Source organism: Juglans microcarpa x Juglans regia, chromosome 5D (assembly GCF_004785595.1).
Source record: "Juglans microcarpa x Juglans regia isolate MS1-56 chromosome 5D, Jm3101_v1.0, whole genome shotgun sequence".
Lineage (NCBI taxonomy): Eukaryota > Viridiplantae > Streptophyta > Magnoliopsida > Fagales > Juglandaceae > Juglans > Juglans microcarpa x Juglans regia.
Window position 1 is genome coordinate 10,543,379 of NC_054602.1, and position 23,904 is coordinate 10,567,282.

The window sequence follows — 23,904 nt, forward strand, 5'->3', positions numbered from 1 at the left end:
CCCACCTCTTACTCTGTACTACTTTTCCACATGCCACCTCGCTTTTTGAACTCTAACGCCGTAACGCAGACCACAGAGAAGAGGCTCCCAGAACATACCAAACAACATTCTCTAATTTTGATTTGTATGATTCTGTAAAATGTTTCAGAGATTTTGGCCCCATTTGGATACTCATCTTACTAATATTTACTACTTTTAACTCATAAACTTTTTCACAGATCATCTCAACTCATTTAAATAGAAAATGTGTCTTTGATGGTACAAAATATTAATATCTTTTTATTATTATTTGAATTTACAAAATATTAATACCTCAGCTATACACGCATGCACTGTTCAATCAGGTGACAGTGAAATTGTTGATGGGTCCACTCAAAAACAAAAAGTGTTCGAGAGAACCATCTTTTACTGCTTCTGCTCTCTTTCCTAGACTTCCATCAATTCAAATTTTCGTTTTATTGCATCTAAATGTTAGATAGCATTGTATTTTCCTATCAAAGTTCATCACTTTTTCCCACTACTAAGGAAATAAGTTGCATAATCAGGGTTAATGGTATAGGTATCAACAAGGTACAGCAAACCCAACAAGCAAATACTTGAAAGTTGCAGAGAGCTTTCAAAAGAAAGTGAGAGATTAGTTGCAAAACTAGAGTCGGTTCATAACAAATCTTTTACAGAGAGAGGGAAGGAAAAGGAAAAGGGTAAAGAGAGATAAATGGTAGAAACAAAAGAGGGTGTAGAAAGTATAGAAGAAGTTTATCAGAATATATTTTATTGAGAGAAAATATACATACACAAGCAAGGTACAGACGTCAGGGAAAAAAAAAGGTACTGGGGTCGAGGACTAGCCAAGCTGTGCGTATATATATGTGCGTGGGGTGTCTGGTATGTTTAGAAGAACAATAATAAACATAAAAGAAACAGCAACAACAGCTGCGAGAGCTGAGAGCCTCGGACAATTTGCAGACTTGGCAGAGAGCTTTGTCTGCCCATCCCGCCTCGGCCCTTTCAATTCTCAGGTCTCAGAGCCTATAAAGTGTCTGAAGAAGAAGAATAATAAGAAGAAGAAGATAAGTGTGAGAGGAATGGGAGGAGGAACAGGAGCAGGAGCAACATCAACATTGAGGAAAGCAGCTCGGAAGGTGGTGGTAGCTGCAGCATATGCTTGTGGTTCCTTCTCCAGAAGTAAGGCTCTCGTGGACCTCCATACCACCAGCACTACTCAACCTGTAAGCAAAAGCCCCGCCCCCCCCCCCCCCCCCCCCCCCCCCCCCCCCCATTCTTCCTTTCTCATTTTCTTATCAAAGATTGTGCTAGCATATTTCTGTATAATCCCAAATTAAGCCCCAAGAGTGCATTTGAAGTTTTTTTTTTGGTTTTATTCTCTGCAAATTTCCTTTCAGAGTTCTATAAATAATCAAGTCTTCCCCTTTCTGGTTTGATTTACTTTGCCAATCTCAAGAAAGACAGGACTATATATATGTGACGACCGGGCTCTGTTTTTTCTTTTCCCCCGAATTCTTTGGACAGATCTCGGATAATTTAGGTGTGTCTCGCACAAAGTCGAAGAACGGTTCAGCAGAAGATGTTGCAGATGAAGCAGAACCATCTTCCCACAATGCACCTACTTCCAAGGTATCCATTCCCCCATCTCACAAACCTCCTTTTCTTCTCAGCCCATTTCCCTCACATGCTATCTTTCACGGCATGCATTCTACAAAGAATTTTTCTTTAAGGAATCCAATGCCTCTTAAAGTTGAATTATTTCCCAGATGGACAACAACCATTCCATGTTATTTGTGCTCTGTGAAACGTTTTTTTTTTTTTTTTCAACTTTTACACTTTCTCCAACCAAATCACACTCCGAGATGGGACAACTATTTACTCATCCGTACTACTACAGTGTAAATCTGCTTACCCAACTCAGGCTTACATGGTGCATACTACTACAGTTAACTTAAGAAGAGTACGATATCCAAGTTTTCACTAGAACAAAGGAATACGGTGGTTACGTTCTCACACCTTGGAGTTACCTATCTACAAAAATTGTTATTTAAGCTTTCAACACACTCTAATTAAAGTGTTAAGTGTATAAAGCAGGCAATGTATTTAATGAGTATAGTATAATAATTACCGGTAGATGCTCCAGACATGGCGGTTGGGGCATTTGGGAAGTAAAGAATCCACTTATCATGCAGAGCACAGGGCAGTCCCTATTCTGGATGTCCCACCTGCCCCAAAACATTTAAATTCATAATTACATTGTCCTCAACCACTACCTTATTAGTTTGAACTTCCTACCTCATCCTGTAGGACCTGGACTCACTTACATTTTCTGCCGTTCATTATGATAATAATCTTGAATTCTGAATCCCCGTACACTATCATTCTTCCAACTAGAATGCCACTGGGATATGTCAAACCCTAAAATCTCTCCCGGAAAAAAGTTTTGGACCCTGCTACAGCCACAGAAACTCTCCACCGAGAAGGCCATTTGCTCTTTTTTTTCATACATTTTTTTTATACCTTAGACATTTAAAAAAAAAAAAATCACAACATCATTAAAAAAACACTTCCTTAATCATTAAGTAAAAAAAAAAAACAATCGGTCTTTTCTATGTGGGATAAGTATTATCCAAAAGTTATATTAATTTCTGTCCATCATGTTTAGTATGCAGCAGTAAAAACAATGTAATCATATCAGTGGCTCGTTTTTGCTGAAAGTTAATTATCTTGTCATGCTTTTTTGGATTACTTCCTTTTTATTTATTGGTAATAGGAGGGCCGGGGGTGAAGAGGTTGTTAAGAAACCATCATTTTATGGCCAATTATTGATGAGTGCATGATTACTGCACTAGAAAATCCTAGATCACTTGCTCTGTAGCTTAATACAGTCAAAACTTGATTGATGGTTATCATATTTAAAGGCTTCCATGAAAATATGGAATTTGTAGTAGTTAAGGACATAAAGTAGAAATATTTATCATTTTTAATGGTATTCTACACACTGATAATAAAAAAAGAAATACCACAAGTTCATTTCTTTTGATTCTTGGTCTGCGAAATGTATATTAATCTGTCTCTTACTTTAAAAATTTGCCTTTTCCTTGATTTAAATTTTAATACCTTCATTGCTGTTGGTTCATTTGGCAGAGCTTATGTGCAATATGTCTAGAGCCTTTGAGTTATAACAGCAAGGGAAGCAACCCGGGACAGGCAATTTTTACAGCCCAGTGCTCTCATTCTTTCCACTTCGCTTGCATCTCCTCCAATGTACGCCATGGTAGTGTCACCTGCCCCATTTGCCGTGCCCATTGGACCCAACTGCCCCGCAGCCTTAACCCTCCTTGTGCTTCATTCTCTTCCTGCAACCAAAATGATCCCATACTCCAACTCCTTGATGACTCCATTGCTACTTTCCGTGTCCACAGGCGGTCCTTCCTGCAGTCTGCCCGCTATGACGACGATGACCCAATTGAGCCTGATCACTTGACTACTCATCCCCGTCTTTGTCTCTCATTGGTGCCCATCCCCCTAGTGCACCTCCCATATTTCATTCATCTATGCAAATGACCAGCCGCACCTCAAACCCCTATCATCCACCCCTACATCACTTGACATGCAGTTCCTCATCATCACTATCATCACCAACTAGGCAAACACCTTATATTAGGTGTACCCCCTCGAACATATCTTTTCTTTCAGTAAAATTGGCACATCAACAAGCAACTGACTTGGTCTTGGTTGCAAGTCCCAACGGGCCGCACCTGAGGCTTCTCAAGCAATCTATGGCAATGGTGGTTTTCTCCCTTCGGCCAATTGATCGTTTAGCCATTGTTACTCACTCATCAGCTGCAGCTCGTGTCTTCCCCCTTAAACGCATGACATCCTATGGCAAGCGAACTGCCTTACAAGTCATTGATCGGCTCTTCTACATGGGGCAAGCAGATCCTTTTGAAGGTCTAAAAAAGGGCATCAAGATACTTGAAGATCGTGTCCATAAAAATCCACAGTCCCGTATCCTGCATCTTTCTGACAGTCCAACACGATCTTATCATGCTATCAACATGGAAGCACCCATTCCAATCCATAGGTTTCACGTCGGGTTCGGCTTTGGAACCTCGAATGGATTTGTCATGCATGAATTTGAGCAGTTCCTATCAAGAATGCTGGGAGGGGTCATTAGAGATATCCAGTTGAGGATTGGAGAGGATTTTAACTGTAGAATGGTAAGGATTGGAGAGTTGAAAGGCAGTGATGAAAAGAGGATCTCTTTAGACCTGGGTGAGTATGGACATGTTCGAGTTGGATACAGCTACATTGAGGGAGAGGTTGATGAATGCATCATAACAGGGGAAACTATAGTGAATGTAGGGGATAAAAGTAACCCTTCAGGAACTGCAGGAATGGATGTGATCACTCGTGGGAGGAGCAGTAGTGTTGAAGCTTGGGATTACCATGATCCTTACATGGCTAGAAGATGGGCAAAGCATTTACATGGCTACAGGCTTTGAATCGATCCAAGTTATCCCACAGATTTTTTATGTCTATATCTATACGAATCAGCCACCATTTTTGAAGATGATTTACGCCATCCAGAACCAATGTCGAGTCTGATTAGTTAACAGGGCGGGCTTCTACGCTCAAACCTCGCTGAGAAAGTATGTGCAATATATACTTTTTCTCACTCTTGCTATTACAACGAAGGATTAAAATTTATTCAATCGAACCTCAAGCTGTCGTACAATTATCAATTGTAATTTATGTTTTTATTGTTTCAGCCGCTTAAAGATCGGCTCAAATACTAAACGACTTGAGCAGAGGCAAACGACATTTCCATAGTGCACTAGGTAGAGCTTGGATTTGCTCCATCTGTATACTGATAATAGTAGTAATGGTGTTAGAAGAAGAAAAGGAAATGGTGGAAGGCGGAAGAAGATAAAGAGAAAAAAGCTCTCATATAACTACCCTGTAGAAGAGGGGACGAAGAGGGATCCTGTTCTGCTTTTAATATGTTATTGCTGTCATAGACATGCCGCGGACTTTATATATTATATTGTCCTCAAGTTCGCAAAGTAAAGCAAAATCACATAATGATCTCATCAGTAGTTGAAATAGATATCTTTTCTTGAAACAATGAATGAGAATCTAGAGAGAGAGAGAGAGAAATTACACATTTTACATACAAACTACCACTTGTTTTTCAATTTGTACTTTTAGCTAAGATTTGACGTTAAGATAATGTAAAATTGGACACCTTATGCAATCTTGATAGTCAAGTCCTTAATCTAGGAAGGGTGGTCACCTAACGGACGGGCAAAGAATTTCGCAGAACGGAGCGGCGCTTGAGCCACATGCCCGGTCCAAAGAGAGCGAGTGTATCCCACACGCCACCACTCAGAGTGCCATTCTGCTGCCACGCACGACCTTTCTGGGTCCAGGACCATCGGCTACTTCAGACTTGACCATCTGTCATACCTCCAAGGTTGTGCATGGCTCTCACGAGCCATCACAATTGTTGTTTGTATACTTTTTTTCCTCCAAGGTTGTAATGTAGATCTATATCTTTCCAAGATGTAATCTGTTATTTTTCCATATAATTTTAATTTCTATAATGTCTTTTATTTTTTATAAAAATAAAAAAACACAATCTCTTGGACTTTCATCCGAAGAGTGTCCTCGACTCCATCTTAGACGAAGTGTGGGGTTTGGTGAACCATACTCCGTCTTAGACAAAGTATGTGACTTGGTTAACTCTGTCTTGGATAAAGTTGTGCTGTCTCTTAGACTTTAGGTCTGTAAGACTTTGCAGCTTGGACTAGATCATGTCAGTCACGAGTGTGTACTGGGGATCTATTAATGTTATAGTTAGCTTGTAATGTATGTTTCAGGTCAAGTCTGTAATGTTTGTTATTAATGAATGCAAAGTGCTTTTAAAAAAAAAAAAAAAAACTAGGGAGGGTGCAAATTGAAAATTATAAGTAGCTTAGGATGCAAATTGAAAGTTTTAGTAATTTTTGGAGCAAGGAAAAAACAGGTGGTGGCCTATATATAGGTAAAAAGTGCAATTCTCCCATAAATTAAGGCTGACCTTCAGTTCAATGTGAACAACTCAATTAATCATGTTGATAATCGTATACTGAGAAGTCATCATACAGCAGAGACTCATCCTTACCATAATGAAGAAGAAAATAACAGTCTTTACAAAAATAGCAAGGGTTCTTCTGGGCCCACTTGTCATCAACCGTCACCTTTGTAGCTCTATATATCTTACAAACATCACATTTCTGAACACGAGATTTTAGTTGAAATAAGACTATTGGATACCCAGCTCGGTTTTGCACGTCCTCTGGATGAATTAATCTCATGTCTCTTATCACGATTGCATGCTTGCAGTCTCCCTATAACATGTAATTTCCCAACCAAAAGAATAATAAGAGCCACACTAAGATAACAGCCAACACCGCAGTTCATCATGCCATGAAAGACAACTAAAAAATCATGTCATAAAATTTCCATGAAGCCATTTCTTTGAACCATTGCAAAGTATGGAATCAAAGCATAAAGAACAATAATGTTTTTACTACGAAAACATGGCAACAGAAATCTTACCTGGTGACAGTAGAGATATCCAGCACCTAGTCGAAACCTTAAGTCACAAAACCGTGTCATGTGCATGTCAACAGCTTTGAACTGAGGTAATTGCAGGCCTGTAACATCTCCAACAATTGCTTTCTGCTTCTGTTGTAATTCCCCAGTTGTAATGCTTTCCCATTTTTTAAGAGCCTCGTCCTTAGAGTTTCTGAGCCAGTCAAAGATAGGTTCACTATAATCTATAGCAGAGGGATCCCTCAAATCGTTGAAAAATACATCCTACAAAGAATTAGCATTCTATAAGATTTGGTAACAAATTATCTTGCTTTTGAAAACAAACACTGAATGAATAGGGCTTCTTACCTCTACAAGGAAATATCCAGAAGGATCATGCTGCCCAGCCTTCAGCATCACCTGGTCAGTTGAGCAATAGATCTTATCCCTCAGTTCAGTCAAGGTTTGATGGCCTAGGACCAAAAACTCCTGAGTCTAGAAAAGATGTGAAAAAAATGTCAATAGTAAATCAGTTGCACGTTTATATATGACCTTTCTATCCATTAATGATCTACTGCAACTATCAGATCTCCTAAATACAGAGAAGTTACATCATCCTGACTTGTTACAACCACATACAATCAACAAACAGAGCCCGACATTGACTGTCTTAAAAGTGCTATACCTTCACCCACTTCCGTGAGCTATGGTAAACCTCAACACAAAGAACAACTTCTGGATATGGCACAGCTCTGTGTTCCCCAACGCTTGGTGATTTCACCTGCAGTACATTGTATAAAAGCATTGATAGAATAAACACGAAACTTCAGATGTTTGAATAATCAGACTCAGCAATTTGATAATATGCGTATGAATAACTCAGTTATCAGAAAAATATGTGCAGGCTTCAGTGGTTAAAGTGAACTAAAATAAACCCCTCAACTTCTAATATTTTTTTAAAAATTAATTCAATTTTACTTAAAAATTCTTGATTCAATTTTATTAAAACTTTTTTTGTAATGACGTGGAAACTCATCAAGGCAAAGCCCTTTAAACCCACCCCTAGGAAGTAAACCCAGATACACTACCCCACCAGCCAGAACCGTGTATCAGGTAATCTAGGACAACTCTAGTCCGGAATTGATCCCAAGTTGTCTGTCAACAGCTCATACCAAGCACACCCTTGACCATTAGGCAGAAGCCTGATGAGTCCATTTTATCTAGAACTAGGAGGCAGCATGCACTTCTCAACATAAGGTTTTGAGGTTTGTGATAAGTATGAAACATTATCCAAGCTATATGGACATGCAGACTGAAAGTAGTGCAGGGGGGATTTATTCTCTGTTCAAACCTTTATGAAAGTTACATAGTATGTTAGAATGAGTAATCTTGTAAGTTCCTTTCATCACTTTAGAAGGACTATCCACAATTCTTCTCAGGTATAGAGACATTTTTAAAAAATCTGTATTTTTCAGTCAGTTTCGGAAGTCTAATAATCAAAATCTGAAGTCATGCCCACATGTTCATGAATAGTTACCAAAAAGCTTCATTAAAACTTCAACTTTGTCACATCCCGTAACAATTTCACAATAACTATGCATCTTATTCAAATACATCTTAGAATGAAGAAAGTTCTAAATAGGTAGAAGACTGTTAATGCTTAAATGAAAAAGATAACTGGCTAGCTTATAGTCCTCGATGCACTTGCAGGAAACTCCTTGTCGAGAGCTTGTGTACCCAGGGGAGATTCTCCCAATCCGATGGTCCTAAGAGTGTGAATGTGGAGTTTCGATCCCACAATGTCCCGTTTATACGGCTCGACCCAAAACCGCTACAACAATCCTTGTGGTTGCGTTCAAGACATCCACTAAGACAAATACGTATGTAGACCTTTATGGTTTTTTGCATTTAAAACAACTACCAATAAAAATAAGTATGTAGACCTTAAGTTTCAATACCTTTAGGACAATTACTAAGGCAAATACGTATTTAAACTTTTGTGCTTCCAAAATTTGTGAGATGGGAGAGGATGATCCAAAGCTCCATGCATCATAAATTATATATCATGTAGATTCATTCTTAAAGCATCTTCAATCTGGATTTCCATGTACATTCTTCAAGCTACAATCAAATAACAGCATGTTTGCTGAGTAATTGATATTTAGAAGAGGCATTTTTCAAGACTACCTTCATAGCATAACTTGTAAACCTGAGAGATTTCATCCTCTCAGTTCCTTCTGACAATGTAATGGCACTTTCATTTATCTCGCAACCACCACTAGACCAAAAAATGAGAGAAATACAGTTAAAAATCAGAATATTGATATTAATTAAAATTAAAATTTCTATATAGATTTTTTTTTTAAGGTAAAAATTCCATAGGATGTCATGATACAAACTTGAATGAGTGCAGTCTTGCCGCCGCTTTGTCTTCGTCCTGCTTTTGTTTAATTTTCACAAGTTGCTCCACCTTAGCAGTATAACTATCCTGGACGGATGCCAGCCATAAATTCATAAATTTGTTCCATACTACATAAGAAGGCAAATGAGGAAATAGGGCACAGAAAAGAATTTAAAACTCTGGAACCACTAAAGAATTTATCAAACCTATATGATACCACCCAACACTATTCCAAAGATGAATAAATGTAGATAGAGCATACATTGTTATTGTGCAGCAGGGGTGGCAATATGTGATACGACCCATTAACCCAACACGAACACGACATGAAATTAGTGGGTTTGGATTTGATGTTAACAGTTTCAGGGCAAAACAGGTTGACCCGTTAAGACACGATTCATTAACGGGTCACTAACGAAATGCTAAATAGGGTTATGGTATTTTTGTTTTTAGGTTTGACCCGTTAGTGACCCGTTCAGACCCATTAAATTTTTTACTCAAATTACAATTATATCCTTTTTAACCTAAAAACAAAAATACCCTAACCCTATTAGCATTTCCTAACTCTCTCTCTCTCTCTCTCTCAGTTCTCAATTGAGTTAGTTCTCACGAGTCACGACCGCCTCCCACACTTCCTCTAGATTGTAATTTTAGTGTTTTTATTGTTTAGATTGTAATTTTAGACTTATGTAGTAAGTTTTATATTTTTGGGAGATACTGTGATTTTAAATTTTATGTGAAATTATGTTAATCAGATCAAATTGATTATTTGGGTCAATTCAACACCTTTATATAAACGGGTTAAAACGGGTTGTGTCAACCCGTTATTTTAATGAGTCGTGTTAGGGTTTGAAAATCTGACCCGTTAAGCTTAATGGGTCATGTTCGGGTTGACCTAGATTGTATAATAAACACGACTTAACACGAACACGACCAATTAACATGATTTGCCACCTTCTGCTTATATCAGTCATCAAGGTGAACCCTTAATCTTTTTCCTTTTTGTTAGTTTTGGTTGGTAAGAATAAAATAAAAAGTAAACAATACCATATAGCAGATACAAACATCTTCACTTGAAACTGAAATGGCACAATAGATAATAGAGAAAAAAAAAAAAGATTTTGGTATTGTACTACTGAATGGAAGAAATACGTAAGCAAGAGACATGGAATGGAAAAATTAATATAACCGCATGTAGCATACTTCGATGGCATGGTTATTCGATTTTCTTCTCTTTCTCTTCCTTGAGTGGCTATTTTGAATGCTACCAGTTAGGGAAGGAGAATCATTTGGGATCTCAGATGAAGATAAAAGCTTTTCCCCACCTGAAAAGCTTTCTGAGCATGCATGCTTATTTCTTGATCTACTGTGAGCATCTCCTTTCCTGGATAAAATATCAAAATAGAATCTAAATAACTTTTATAGGTAACAAGGCTCACACACCCATACAGGATTGAACCCATAATATCACCCTCCAACCCTTGTTTATAGGCAGAGGAGATGCCATTAGGTCCAAAGACTGTTGCAAGGACATCACTAGAATAACATAACAGATCAAAAATTACATGGAAATACTAGATGGCCAAGAATATAAGAGTTATCAATCAATTAAAATTAACCATAAGGAAGCTTTGCTGCAAGAAAAACAGAATTTTGCATGTAATAGGACCAGCAGAAATTCATGTAACCATTTCTTTTATATGCTCCATATCATCAACTAAAAGGATCTATCTATATCTGAAATATATAAATCGTCCAAAGCACAGCAAGGAAGCCCCCATGAATAAGCTACAGTTAGTGATATGCATTTGTAAGAAAACTTGAAAGGAGTCAACAGAAACATAAGATGACCACCCAAGATCTTTTGCAAAACAGACAGTATAAAATGTTTCTAAATCATCAGAAATATTGCAATAGGAGATGTGCAGCAGAGATGAAATTGTTGAGACACAGAAATTGGGCATACAAAGAAAAAGCTTTGCTTAACCATTGGCTATAAGATTTAGCCTGGGTTTTATTAAGTATAGGCATACTCCTCAAGGCCGGAAATTTCCATTGTTTAAGGAGAATCAAGGTCAGAATATTCCTCAAAATTTGAATTCACAGAAAAATTTCTCCTTTGTCAATTAAAGAAACAAGAAAAATGCAGCATGGAGAAAGGTATGTGGGAGGGTAGGGGGAGAAAAGCCTAAACCTATAGAGACTAGCAGTGAGTCAACAAAGTTAGATAAGGAGAACAACTTGAGACAAACATGGGACAGAAAAGCTGTCTGGCCAACTTTTGATACTATTAAATCAACTAAAGACGATAGCACCATAACAACTGAATCGAGGGGTAGGACCCCCTAAAAGAAAATCAAAGGATTCAAACCAGAAAAATTTTGAAAAAAGAAAGAGATGCACATACATAATATGACTCACCCTGCAGCAGCAGACTGCTCTTCCAAAGGTTGTGAAGAATTTTCGTGGTCACCCTGCTGCAATATTAATATAAAGAAATTTGTACTTTGAGTTGGGTGCAAATTAATTACTAAAACAGCAGTGGTGACGGGGTACCTGAAATGCTACTTTCATAGCCATATCCACTAATTCTTCTTCACTCACTATTTTAAGTTCATCAACCCTGCATTCATTCATTAATTAGAGTCGCAGGCAATTAAAATGGAGATAAAACACACGCACACACAATGATACCATATGTACGTACGAAATATCTTCATCACACGGTTGAGAGGAATCTGAATTGCCTAGCTCCGCCTCTAGATTCTGCACAGATGACAGAAACAACGTACCATTTAATTTTATTCTAGAAGCACCAAGAAACTATATTTATGAAGCGATTGGAAAAACCCAAAAAATGATAGTCCAATAAATAGCCACCTGAAGTTGCAGGAGAAGAAGCCTCAAAGTGGGGAACCGAAGAGAGGGGGCTCACAAGGTTGGGGGTGTAAATGGGTCCGCCCCGTGGAATTGAGAGGATTCCATCATCTTCCTCTACTACCTCTCCTCTTGGGCTTGCCCCTCGCTCCCTTATCATCTCCATTTATTCCTCTTCAACTGTACAATTACTGCGAGGTATTGCTGTTAGAGCCATGGCATTGGTTTAGGCATTAGATTAGGTAGTTTTTGGCTAACGATGTCACTTTTTACATGATAGCTAATGTATTCAAAATCAAACCCACATTGGATTAGTTATCCTTCTCTCCATAATAATAAAATATTATTATTTATTATTTGTTTTTTAATCTATTTTTTAATGCATATATTAAACCCATCAAATTAGCTCCATTTTCATTATTTTAAAAAACAAACTATAAATACATCCAAAAAACACAAAGCATTAAAATAAATAAAATTGACATCCTGCTTAAATTACATTAAGGCTGCATTTGGATGTTGAGCTGAGCTAAACTAAGCTGAGTTCTTTATGAATAGTAGTGAATTGAGTAGTGGAGAGAGTTATGTGGAGCCCATCTAAACTGAGTTTAAAGTGTGTTTATATGTTAAGATGAGTTTAGTATTTTTATGGGAAGTTGAAAAAGGTTGTGGATCTCATGTATAAAGATGTGTTAAGTTGAAAAAAGTTGTGTGTCCCACGTGTAAGGAGGTTTTGAATTGAGATGAGTTTAGTAATTTGAGAGTTGGATGTTTAGATGTTAGACTTAGCTTAAAACTAGATTGATCTCAGCTGAGTCTTGCAACCCAACGCAGCCTAAGAAAACAATGTCAAAAAGAAGGAATATCTTTTTATTTGGTGACTAGCAATTAAACATATATGAACAACCTACACAAACATATATCGAACATATACACATACAAACATCTATCAAATTCTAATTGGTGACTGGTGAAAAACTTGATATACACATATACAAACATATATCAAATTCTAAAGCCTTTTCTTTTGTGCTTAGCTAACTAAAGCACAAGAACCTACAAAGGTAGAGCAGTAATTGATGTTTCAAGCTTCAAAAGCAGGAAATTAGACTAGAAACACATCTGTCCAGCATATACATAACTATGCTCAGCATATACATAAAAAAATTCCAGGCCTAGAAATATAAACAAGCATGAAGTTCATATAATCTCCAGATTAAGCAAAGTCGCAGCCTTTACATATATAATTGAAGAGTTTTGATTGGGCTAAAGAACCTCAATTATTTGATCCAGTTCAATGTTCAAAACTTGGTTGAATTGAGATTCACTGACTCCATCCCTATTCACGAAGGCAATAGAAAATCAGCCCTATGCAGCATAAAACAAGCATGTTAATCTGGTTTCTCATACTCTAAATTCTGAACAACATGAGAACAAAGATCCAATTTTTAAAATCCCAGCAGCGTTAAACAACCAAAAAAAGGTGCAATGATGAAGCGCCCACAATTCCCGAAAGTAGACACTAATAGCAGGGCTTGGAGGCGCAAGAGAAAACCAGAAACAACAGAGTGATATAATTCAAGTAACAGCTAGCAAGCCTGTGAAACATAAAGCAGGGAAAGAACCAGGGAAAAAAAAAAAAAAAATCAATTTCCACGTCTCATAGCCAACCAACTAGCGGAATCGAAGTTTACCCACTATAGGTAACACGACCGAAAAAAACAACGAAAAATAGCCGCGACATATTGAGCACGAAAATCGGAGAAAAGCCATTAAATTTTTTACTGGAATAACCAAGACAGAGAAGCCAAACAAGAGTAATCAAAGTTTTGAGAAGATCACCTTCGGAGACGGCGTTACACCAGTTGAGGGCGTCGAGGGCGGACTCGAAAGGGTGAAAGGCAGTGAGCTGTACGACCTTCTCAAAACGGTCCAGGTCCGACACGGAGTTCCGTACAGCCTCGGTGTTCTGCCCGATCTCGTCGAGGCCGTGCGCGAGGAACAGCTAGCGCGAACCCAGAAGTTTTGTTTCGATAGTTTTCGCGGGGATGAATTCTGCACTTTTGCCTAATCTACGATTAATCAAAATAGTTATATTATAATAAAAATAAATAAAATCAATCACGAAGTATATAAAAAGGAGTAGTACTATATAGCATTCATTATAGTAGTACACACAATGCACGTACTACAATCCAATAATTTCTTCTTTTCAGATGGATGGCTGGGATGATGCCACATAGGGTGTGCAAAGTGACTGCTTCCAAACAATGGCTTCTCCAAATATTATTTCTATAAAATACTCTATGGCATCCACTGTAGCGGTGCACTCAGTGCACTACGTGGATGCATCTGGGTTTTTTTTGTTAAAAAATCAAAACGCGCGTTTGATTCAAGACGTATTTGAAAATTTGTTTCTTTCCATTCGAATTCATGCTGCGAAACCCCTGCTCCATCGCAACCCGCGTCTCCTTCCACAATCCTGCATCTCCCGGCGACGCCGTCTCTCTCGTCAGTGCCACCGCGGCACTCCTCCATCTGCCCAGCGCCTCCACTGTCCCACGAGCTCATTGAACTGAGCGAACATATTTGAATCCCGCGAACCCCCCTTCCTCGCCACGAACCCGCGTCCATCGGCTTCCTCTTGCCACCGCACCTCGCGACCGCTTCCTCTTCCCAACACCACCTCGCGACAACGACGGGACCGAGTGCTTTGTTTCGCCAAATGGTTTGGTAGGTAAATATTGTACTACCATTTTTCCGTCCATACATGCTATGTTCTTTATGTGTACATCGATATGTGATTTTTGTGTTTTCTAAGATGGGTATGCTTAGGGTATGGGGAAATTTCCAGAAAGTTAGGGTCCTTAACTGCTCTATTCTCTCTCTCTTTCTCTCACTCTGAAACAGAGGAATCAGAGTCACCTAGAGAAGATTTTAATGTCGCACCACCAGTTCTGAAAATGCCTTCCCCCTTCTCCCTCTCTTGATGCACACTGTCCCTGGTCGGACAATTTGTTTGCTCTGTGTTTGCTTGGAAGAACCATCTCTAGTGATGCCCTTGTAATTCACTCACCACATTTTAGCTGCCTCTGTTTCCCAGATTTGCTTTGAAGAATGCATGGATAATGCCTTTTCATTACTGAACTAAGTATTTAATTGTACAGAAAGAGCTCTATTTCAAGATATTTTACACTGCAAAGATCTCAAAACAATTGTTATGTATATGTCTAATGTATAGATTTTTCATAAAGACATTGATCTCTCATAAAAAGAAAGGATTTCTCATAGAGCACATAAATTTATTTATCTGTATGCAAAGATCTTAAAAAACTCTGATGTTATATGTCATTGAGATGTGTTCTAATCTACTGAGACTGTAGAACATCATGTTGGAAGTAATAATTGGGTGGCGACTATCACTTTTCTAGAAAAGTGGTGTCGCAGAGGTAATTCTTGCATGGGAAATTTAAAAAGCCAAAAATTTAATGGATTGGCTCAATTTGGTTATAAATTTGAATTTTGGTGATAATGATAGTTGGGAGCTGGTTATTGCTTTGCAAAAGTGTTAGGAATCTTTGAGAATTGCTCAATGACTTTCAGCAACCTTTAGGGCTAGAACACTGCATGATGTCTTTGGTTGTCATTGATTTGAGGGTATAGTTTTGAACATCATCAATTCATCAAGCAAACACTGTCCATTCTTATCCTGACAAAACAGTTTGTTGCAGTTCAGTAGTTCTTGAGCATCCTTAGGTTCCTAGTGGTAACTTGGGTAAGATCAGTTTGTGTTGAAATGAATGTAAACACAGAGAAAAAAAAATGTATGACTAAACCCTAGAAACACGAAGAAAAAAAAGAAATGTATGACTAAACCCTAGAATCACAGAGAAAAAAATGAGTAATACATGGAAAAACTTGAAGAAGATTATTTACAAGAAACGATACATTACCCCTCCCGCAGATCTGAGGGCTTCGCGTTGGTGGATTGAGGGTTTCAATCTGAGTGTGTCGAACTCGCAGAGAAGAAGAAGAAACCTTAGAGAAGAAGAAGAAGTAGTCTCAAGGATCACCTGTGAACTCGAAATTGCCGTGTAGAGGAGCTCGGGGCTTCGAGGGAGGCACTCGAAATCTCAGTGCAGATGAACTCGAAATTGCAGTGTAGAGAAACTCGAGAAATCACAATGTAGAGGAGCTCGAGAGCTCAGGGGTGGGGGGAGAAGAAGGAAGGAAACGCAAAGGGCGGGGGGAGAGACGAAATGAATTTTCAACGCAGGGGGCGGGGGGAGAGACGAAATGAATTTTCAAAATATGTTGCAAATCTCCCGTGCCTCCCTACGTCAACACGTCATGTGTGCAACTTGGATGCAGCAAACAGTGACTGCACCCAAGATTTTTCCATATAAAAGAAAATATATAAAAATAACTGCACATAAATATTTTTTATAATATAAAAAAAATTACTTGGCCACCAAGAGGGGTACCATACTTTTTATTTAATGATTACGAAAATATTTTTAAATAATGTTATACTTTTTTTTAATATTTAAGGATATAAAAATAAATATTAAAAAAAATACATGAAAAAAAATGAATCATCTTATTGGTGACTCTAGGATGATTCTAATATAAAATCTATTTCACTATGTCCATTCTCTTACTCCAAGTCCAATATAAAAAAAGTCAGGGTCAGTATGTCCATCCTCTGACTCAACTCCAATTTTTTCGAAAGTTGAATCTGACTTCGATTCTGAGATGTTCATCATCTGCTCCGACTCTGTTTGGGATGTTTTTAACTTCATATTTGGACAACTTTTTAAAAAAAAAAAAAAATTGTGTGAGCTTTTAAATTTTAATTTTTTTTCAAAAATTACAATCTAAATTAAATAATTCACTTTTGTTTCAGTTTTACTAAAAATATAACAAAAAATAAAACTAAATAAAAACAAGTAACATATTAACATGCTTCAAAAAATTAAAAAAAAAATAAAAAGAAAATCATATTGTTACACGTACTCCCATCATCTATCATCCACATCCAACTAATCACTACAATAAACATTCACACCCATTATCCATCAAACCACATCCAAAATCATCCACACCCATCATCCACATCAATCATAATAATATTTTCTTACAACTACTACAACAAACATTTTCTAAATTCTCATTCCGACAATAAAAGAACAGTTCTTCTACATGTACACGCCATGGCGTATCTTTTGCGTAACCGGTGCCATGTCAGCCGGTATTATTAAAAAATAAAAATAAATAAAAAATAAAAATCGATTTCGGACGGATGAAAATGCCTTCACGAGCGCCAAAACCAGATCAAAAGCAACGCAAAATATACTCAAAATCGATTTCGAAGGTCTACTTGCCACTACTTGCCGTCGTCCGGTTGAACGAAGCCCCATTGTGGCATCGAACCCATCCAAGCAGAAGCTGCGTCGCTATGCCGTCGAACCCCCATCGTGCCGTCGAAGCCGAATCGATTTCGAAGGTCGATTTCTGTGTTTGAGATCTTGCTGTCGTGGGTAGACTAAGGTTTGATTCTATTTTCCTCTGTTTTATGCTTCTATTTTTCTATATCTTTGATTCTTTGAACAATAGAACAACCAAGGTTAGATTGTATTTTCCATTATCTGATTCTTGACCGAGGTTTCTCAACTTGGATTACTGTTTATAGAAACAAAATGGATGGGTTTTGTTCCCATTGCAGTTCTTTACATTGAAGTTGTAATTTTTTTTCCCCTTTTTGGCCGTGGGTTTTGTTCTCACTGTAGTTTTTTTTCCCACTGAAATGCAAGCAAAAATCTAAAAGTTCACATTAAAGTGAGAGGGGACAAACAATTTTTGCACCCGGACTGTAAAGTAAAAGCGAGAGCCACATTTTATTTTTGTTTTATTTGTGATGTTTTACACGTACAAGCTAGTGCTTTTGAGCTAAGTAAAAGGATGCATATAAATATTTCATGTTGATTTGGAGAGGAAGAAAGCAAACAAACGCAGTAGGTGCTGATAACATTTGCATTAAATGTTGATTCATTCAATATTTTGTCTTCAACGACCCTGTTGAATGGTGCTGATAACATTTACAATATTAGCTTGGAAATAGAAACAAGTAATGAAATTAATTGTCATATGCATTTACAAAAGAAAATAGAATGACCATCCAGTCAACATGAAAACCAAGTGTCTCACACGATTCACTCCAGCAGAGCAAACACAAGACCTTCAAAATTGTTTCTACTTAATGACAAATTATAAAATTTCTCCAAGATAAATATGATTTTTCTTTATTAAACGGACATCAAATTGACATTTACTAGAGAACAGCAAACCAAAAGCAAACTTGTTTCCCTCGTACAACAATTAAATAACATACTGAGCATATTTTGGAAAGAAAGCAGGGGGAGATATTTTTACCCACCATGTTCCAAAAGCAACAAAACATTTTCGAGTACTAGAGATATTTTTAATGTCTTGGAATCATGGAATCATGGTATTCCAGAAATGATTTTGTTGCTTAATGGAAGCATAGGAAAGTTTTGTTTATTTTAGAGTTTTTCATTTAGGATGGACTACTTGTATGGCCAGTTTTAATTCCTCTTGTGGAATCATGCAGTTCATCCCGATACAGCATGGAAAAAGGGAAAGAATACCCATCTCTGCTAATACCATGTAGCTCAAATCTCCCAATCATGGTATGTTATATTTATATTTGTAAGACTATGTTGAGTTGATATTTATTTCCAAAATACATGAATAACTTGTATAATAACATGTTAGGACATACCATCAACTTGTCCAAACTTTGAAAATTACATGCACGGTTACTATTGTGTTCTTGTATTTTTGTTTTTATAAGTTGGCCCGTTTTTTATTTTAAGTTTAATGTAATTGATTTTTCGCTCAAAAGTAGAATGTTGGTTACCCGACTCCTCTCATGACTACAAGCTCCGTTACGAGCAGAAGGGTTGAAAACATAGAGGAACCACCTGATTGTAGGCATAATGATATTCCATGTACCTCTTCTAGAGTAGAAGAAAGTAAGGAAGATACACCAGATTCACGGGAAATTGAGGATGACATTGCCGGGACATATCAGTTAGAGGATGTAGTTGATGGTGATATGATTGAGGAGTCTAAGTCGGGGATGGAGTTTAATTCTTTTGAAGAATTAATGAATTATTATAAGCAGTATGCTAAGAAATGTGGGTTTGGGGTGATGACAAGAAAGACTGAGAAGGGGGATGATGAGACTGTTCGATATGTCACCCTTGGTTGTGTCCGTGGTGGGAAGGCCCGGAATAGGACGTTGAATGTCTCCAGACCATGTCCGACAGGAAAAACAGAATGTAAGGCAAAGATTAATACCTTAAAAGTTGATGGAAAGTTCCGACTGACAACAATTCATAATATCCATAACCATGGCCTCATTCCAAAGAAATCTCGATTTTTTCGATGTAATAGAGAAGTGAGTGACTCCATAAAAAGAGTCTTAGATATCAACGATGAAGCTGGCATCTGAATAAATAAGAGTTTCGGATCTCTCGTCGTTGGTGCTGGTGGATTTGAGAACCTTCCATTTTTGAAAAAAGATTGTCGGAATTATATCGACAAGGCAAGACATCTACGACTTGGGAAAGGTGGTGCTAGAGCACTTCAAGAGTATTTTTGTAGGATGCAGTGCAAAAATCCCAATTTTTTTGCGCTGATGGATTTGGATGATGAAGGGAGGTTAAAAAATGTCTTCTGGGCAGACCCCCGTAGTAGGGAAGCCTACCAATACTTCGGTGATGTAGTCACATTTGACACTACATACTTAACGAATAGATATGGGATGCCATTTGCACCATTTGTTGGTGTAAACCACCATGGGCAATCAATTCTGTTGGGAGCAGGATTGATTTCCAGTGAGGATACAGAGACGTTTGTGTGGTTATTCCAGACCTGGTTGAAGTGTATGGATGGTATAGCTCCGAAAGCTATTATCACCGATCAAGACAGAGCGATGAAAAATGTAATTGCTGTTGTCTTTCTAGAAAGCCGACATCGACTTTGTTTGTGGCATATACTGAAAAAAGTACCTGAAAATCTTTCCTCCTATGCTTCCTACAAAAGTGGGATGAAAAATGTATTGATGAAATGTGTTTATGACATCCAAAGTGTTGAAGAGTTTGAGAAATTTTGGGATCAGTTAATCACCACTTACAACTTGCATGAGGATGTCTGGCTAAGAAGTTTATACACTGAGCGTGAGCATTGGGTGCCGGTCTTCTTGAAAGAGTGTTTTTGGGCTGGAATGAGTACAACGTAGCGCAGCGAAAGCATGAATGCTTTTTTCGACGGTTATGTTCATGCTAAGACAAACTTAAAAGAGTTTGTCGACCAATTTGATAGTGCATTGAAAAAAAATTTGAGAATGAAAATAGCGTGGACTTCCACTCATTTAGCGTTACCATTCCATGCATATCTAGATCTCCAATCGAAAAAAGATTTCAAGAGTTGTACACAAATGCTAAATTTAGAGAAAATCAGCTGCAACTTACCGGCATTATCAATCTGGATCTAGAGTTACTTAAGAGGGTTGGTGCAATAAAGACCTATCTGGTAGAGGATAAAGTTCGTGTGAAGGAGTTTACTAAGTTGGTTAAGTATTTTGTGGACTTTAGTCAAGAAGATGCAGATGCAAAGTGCTCTTGTGGTTTATTTCAGATGAGGGGTATATTATGCAAGCACATTTTGGCCGTATTTAAATGTAAAGGGATAAAATCCTTATCAGAGAAGTAGATTTTAGACCGATGGAGGAAGGACATCAAAAGGAGAAACACATTAATCCATAGCAGCTATGACGCAGGGGATCAGCGGGCAGATGCCAGCAAATATTCAAGTCTATTGAAAATCTGTTATAAAATGATTACTTATGCAGCGGGTTCAAAAAAACATACTGAGGGTGCCACACATAAGTTATATGCTATGATTGACTTATATAGTGAGAATGAAGAACCTCCATCGATGACCCTCACTGGTTCTAATGTTGGTTGTACGACAAATGAGACAACCACAGTGGGTAGTTCAAAGCAAGTACTCAGTCCAGTAGTTGTTAGAGGGAAAGGTAGACCCCTATCTCTCAGGAGAGCATCCAGGATGGAGAAAGACATGCGGAAAGTTAAAGAAAAGAAAAAAAAAAGCACTAGTAAACTAGAAACGTAAACAGGTGCACCTTATTCAATTTTGTTTATACATGCTTATGCGGGTTATTTTATTAATGCAAAAACTTACAAATGGCCAATGCTACTTGTTTATTAGAGAGATGGAGGAGATACACCAGTGCCAAACACGTGCAGGAATTTATTTGGCCCATCAGAGATAGATATGTCCAATGTTGGTTATGTGCAAATATATTATTTTTTTATATTTATATTTGAGTTCTTGTATTTATGTATTGATTTTTGTTATTTATTACCAACATGTTCAAGACAGATCAGTTAATGTAATTGGTGGAGCCCAGCTCAGAGAAATAGTGGTTGGAAGTCAAGAAAGTGTAATATGTCTGCACTTTTTAGATTCAATTAGTAACATTGACATGACACTAATATTTGCATATTAATTCTTACAGATGCAATTTGATTTGGATGGATCACAACTGATGCCGATTGGGTTGGATGGATCACAATCGGTGTAAATTGGACTCTATGGATCACAATTGGTTCAACCGTGGTTGGAAGGCCCAGAGAACTAATTTATATAATATTTGCATATATAGTTTATGTGGTTGGGTATTTAAACATTTTTGTTGACATCAAATTAGCTATGGGGCTGCGGAGCCAAGTAATCACTGAATGTAAGTTGATTTTTTGTAATCACTTTTTGTAAATTGGGACCTGGATGGATATGAGTCATGTAATTACAACTTGTAAGTTGTTTTTTTATAAATGACATCCGTAAATGTCACTTTGTAAATGAGACATGTTTGTAAATGTCACTTTCCGTTTGAAATCACTTTCGATGCATCCATTTCTTGACAGGTTCTCTAATGTTTATTTTGGCAACCAAGCTTTTATATACCACTATACTCTGTGTATTTTCATGTTTCAGACTGCAGACTGTTAAGACACTTATATCAGTTGTAAAAGTGTAGGCTGAAACTCCTAATTTATATTGGTAAATGCACAATCTTTGTCTAGGTAAGAAGTTGGCTGAAAGCATTGTCAGTTGAAAACTTGCTGCCTGTGTAAACCATGTACCAGGTACAAATTGCTTGTTTTATGCATTCAATTTATCTAAAAATAACCATAATATTAATTACACATTTAGATTATTACTGTCATCCAGACTTTCCTACGTCTACAAGTATTTCTCAAATGTGAACCATCATGCTTTTAGTTTCTGAAATCTCCCGACAGAAAATGGACTTGGAAAATTGGAGTTTCAGACAGATCCATTTCACCCATGTGCAGAAAAAAATTGGTTTCAAACAAAAATAGATTCACCCGAATGTGCCTACACAAGTCATTAACATAAAAATAAAAAATAAAAATAATAATGTGCCTACACAAGTCAAACACGGTAGCTTCATCCATTTCTTCCGCAAGTCATTAACATAAAAAAAAAAAAAAAAAATTAAAGTTCTGACTTTTACTTTGAAAATATTTTGAGTATCTTAATCTAAACAATCAAACTAAGTTCTAACATCACCAACATATAAACAATTTAGATACACATAGCAACTAACTTCTAACACTAATCCTAAGTCACTTATCGACAAGACAAGTAACATATTACAACAAATACAAATGCCCAATATAGCCGGAGTAGTGTGCGTGAATGTCTTAATTCAGCTTCGCGTACAACAAGCGCCATCTCCTTGTTCACAACCTCCTCATTTCTATGGGATAGTGCCATCTCTCTCATCTCGATCTCATCTGCTCTTTTACAGAGATCAATCTTGCTCTTTTCGATATCGTCGAGTATCTTCTTCAGCTCTTTCTTGGTTCTTAACAGTTCATTGTGAATTTCTCGAACATCGAACTTCTTGTATTCATCCCCCTCTACCCACTTGAAATACTTACAATATGGTAATCCCTAATCAATTTAAACATATTTTGGAAACATGTTAGATGTACATAATATTAAAAATTTTATTAAACATGAATGTACTTACCTTTGTGTTGTACTTAGGACACCCTAAGAAGGGTCTTCCTAGATTTCTTGTAGTAGATGAGTATCTCACTTGGGCCTCAACTTCACAAAAGCATAATGGTTGACCCATACTTCGTTTACCAAAAGATGAAGAGTCTGTGGTGGATGATGACATATTCTTAAATTTAATCCAATACAGTTTTCAGAAAAATAGAACAACCAAGTGAATAATTAATCACCATTTTAGTTGCGTGCTACTATAAATACAGTAAGCAGAAAAGATTAAAATGCCATTACATCCCAACGCATATTATATATCGTAACCACATGATTAGTAAACAAACAAAGTAAAAAAAGCAACATGGTCCAAAAACACCCGTCTATTAGCATTCATGATCCTTACCCATGATTCCTACTCCTTAAGAGTACTAAAAACACTAATTTCTATTCAAAACACCAGCATAATATATGACAAAAACTAATTTACAACTACTAATCTTGTATTGATATCTGTTTCGTAAATCACCCCAACTAGACCAACCAAACAAACCCAGATGGTTCGAGTGAGCACCATTGTTTTTTCAATTACCATATTGTTAAAGAAATGCATATTCCTCGAATAAGCAAGATATAGAATTCTATTAACATAGTTGAAGACCATATTAGACTTTCCTTGGGACCTAAAAAATAGTTAGATCTGAAAACTCCTACTATTCACAATTTGGTCCCATTTTTCTTGTCCTTATAATGACAATTTTGTCAGCAACCAAACGTAGTATATTATTTGAACTCTGTTTGGTTGCCAAGAATTTTTCAATGCCAATCACATGATTACACAAGTTATTATATCGTAACCATACTCATTTTTTATATCCTATGTGACCAAA

The 23,904-nt window shown here is 37.2% G+C and overlaps 4 protein-coding genes across 9 annotated transcripts; 2 read left to right on the plus strand and 2 right to left on the minus strand.

The window, feature by feature from the left end:
• Nucleotides 1-728: 728 nt before the first annotated feature.
• LOC121264436 (E3 ubiquitin-protein ligase WAV3-like) lies at nucleotides 729-5,063 on the plus strand. The gene is given in 4 exon segments (XM_041167600.1): nucleotides 729-1,229; nucleotides 1,531-1,635; nucleotides 3,154-3,526; nucleotides 3,529-5,063. Coding segments are annotated over 4 exon segments (1,806 nt in total). The 5' UTR covers nucleotides 729-887; the 3' UTR covers nucleotides 4,515-5,063.
• A 1,029-nt stretch (nucleotides 5,064-6,092) lies between these two features.
• LOC121265573 (snRNA-activating protein complex subunit-like) lies at nucleotides 6,093-13,927 on the minus strand. 6 transcript variants are annotated; one of them, XM_041169249.1, is made up of 13 exons: nucleotides 13,709-13,927; nucleotides 13,142-13,205; nucleotides 11,870-12,057; nucleotides 11,697-11,755; nucleotides 11,546-11,612; nucleotides 11,411-11,466; nucleotides 10,193-10,373; nucleotides 8,988-9,076; nucleotides 8,776-8,866; nucleotides 7,274-7,369; nucleotides 6,958-7,083; nucleotides 6,613-6,873; nucleotides 6,093-6,401 (listed from the first exon to the last, which is right to left on the minus strand). In XM_041169249.1, the coding sequence occupies exons 5-13, from the start codon at nucleotides 11,567-11,569 to the stop codon at nucleotides 6,117-6,119; spliced, it is 1,209 nt and encodes a 402-aa protein (XP_041025183.1). In that variant the 5' UTR covers nucleotides 11,570-11,612; nucleotides 11,697-11,755; nucleotides 11,870-12,057; nucleotides 13,142-13,205; nucleotides 13,709-13,927; the 3' UTR covers nucleotides 6,093-6,116. The 6 variants fall into 6 exon arrangements, with proteins under 6 accessions (XP_041025183.1, XP_041025182.1, XP_041025185.1 ...); XM_041169248.1 differs by having other exon boundaries at nucleotides 13,106-13,205; XM_041169251.1 differs by lacking the exon at nucleotides 13,142-13,205 and having other exon boundaries at nucleotides 11,697-11,774; nucleotides 11,887-12,057.
• A 4,891-nt stretch (nucleotides 13,928-18,818) lies between these two features.
• Nucleotides 18,819-19,403, plus strand: LOC121265663 (protein FAR1-RELATED SEQUENCE 4-like). The gene has a single exon (XM_041169352.1). It carries the CDS (start codon nucleotides 18,819-18,821, stop codon nucleotides 19,401-19,403), a length of 585 nt encoding a protein of 194 aa, XP_041025286.1.
• Nucleotides 19,404-22,633: 3,230 nt separating this feature from the next.
• Nucleotides 22,634-23,314, minus strand: LOC121265664. Its single transcript, XM_041169353.1, has 2 exons — nucleotides 23,040-23,314; nucleotides 22,634-22,960 (listed from the first exon to the last, which is right to left on the minus strand). Exons 1-2 carry the CDS (start codon nucleotides 23,190-23,192, stop codon nucleotides 22,634-22,636), a joined length of 480 nt encoding a protein of 159 aa, XP_041025287.1. The 5' UTR covers nucleotides 23,193-23,314.
• Nucleotides 23,315-23,904: the final 590 nt, after the last annotated feature.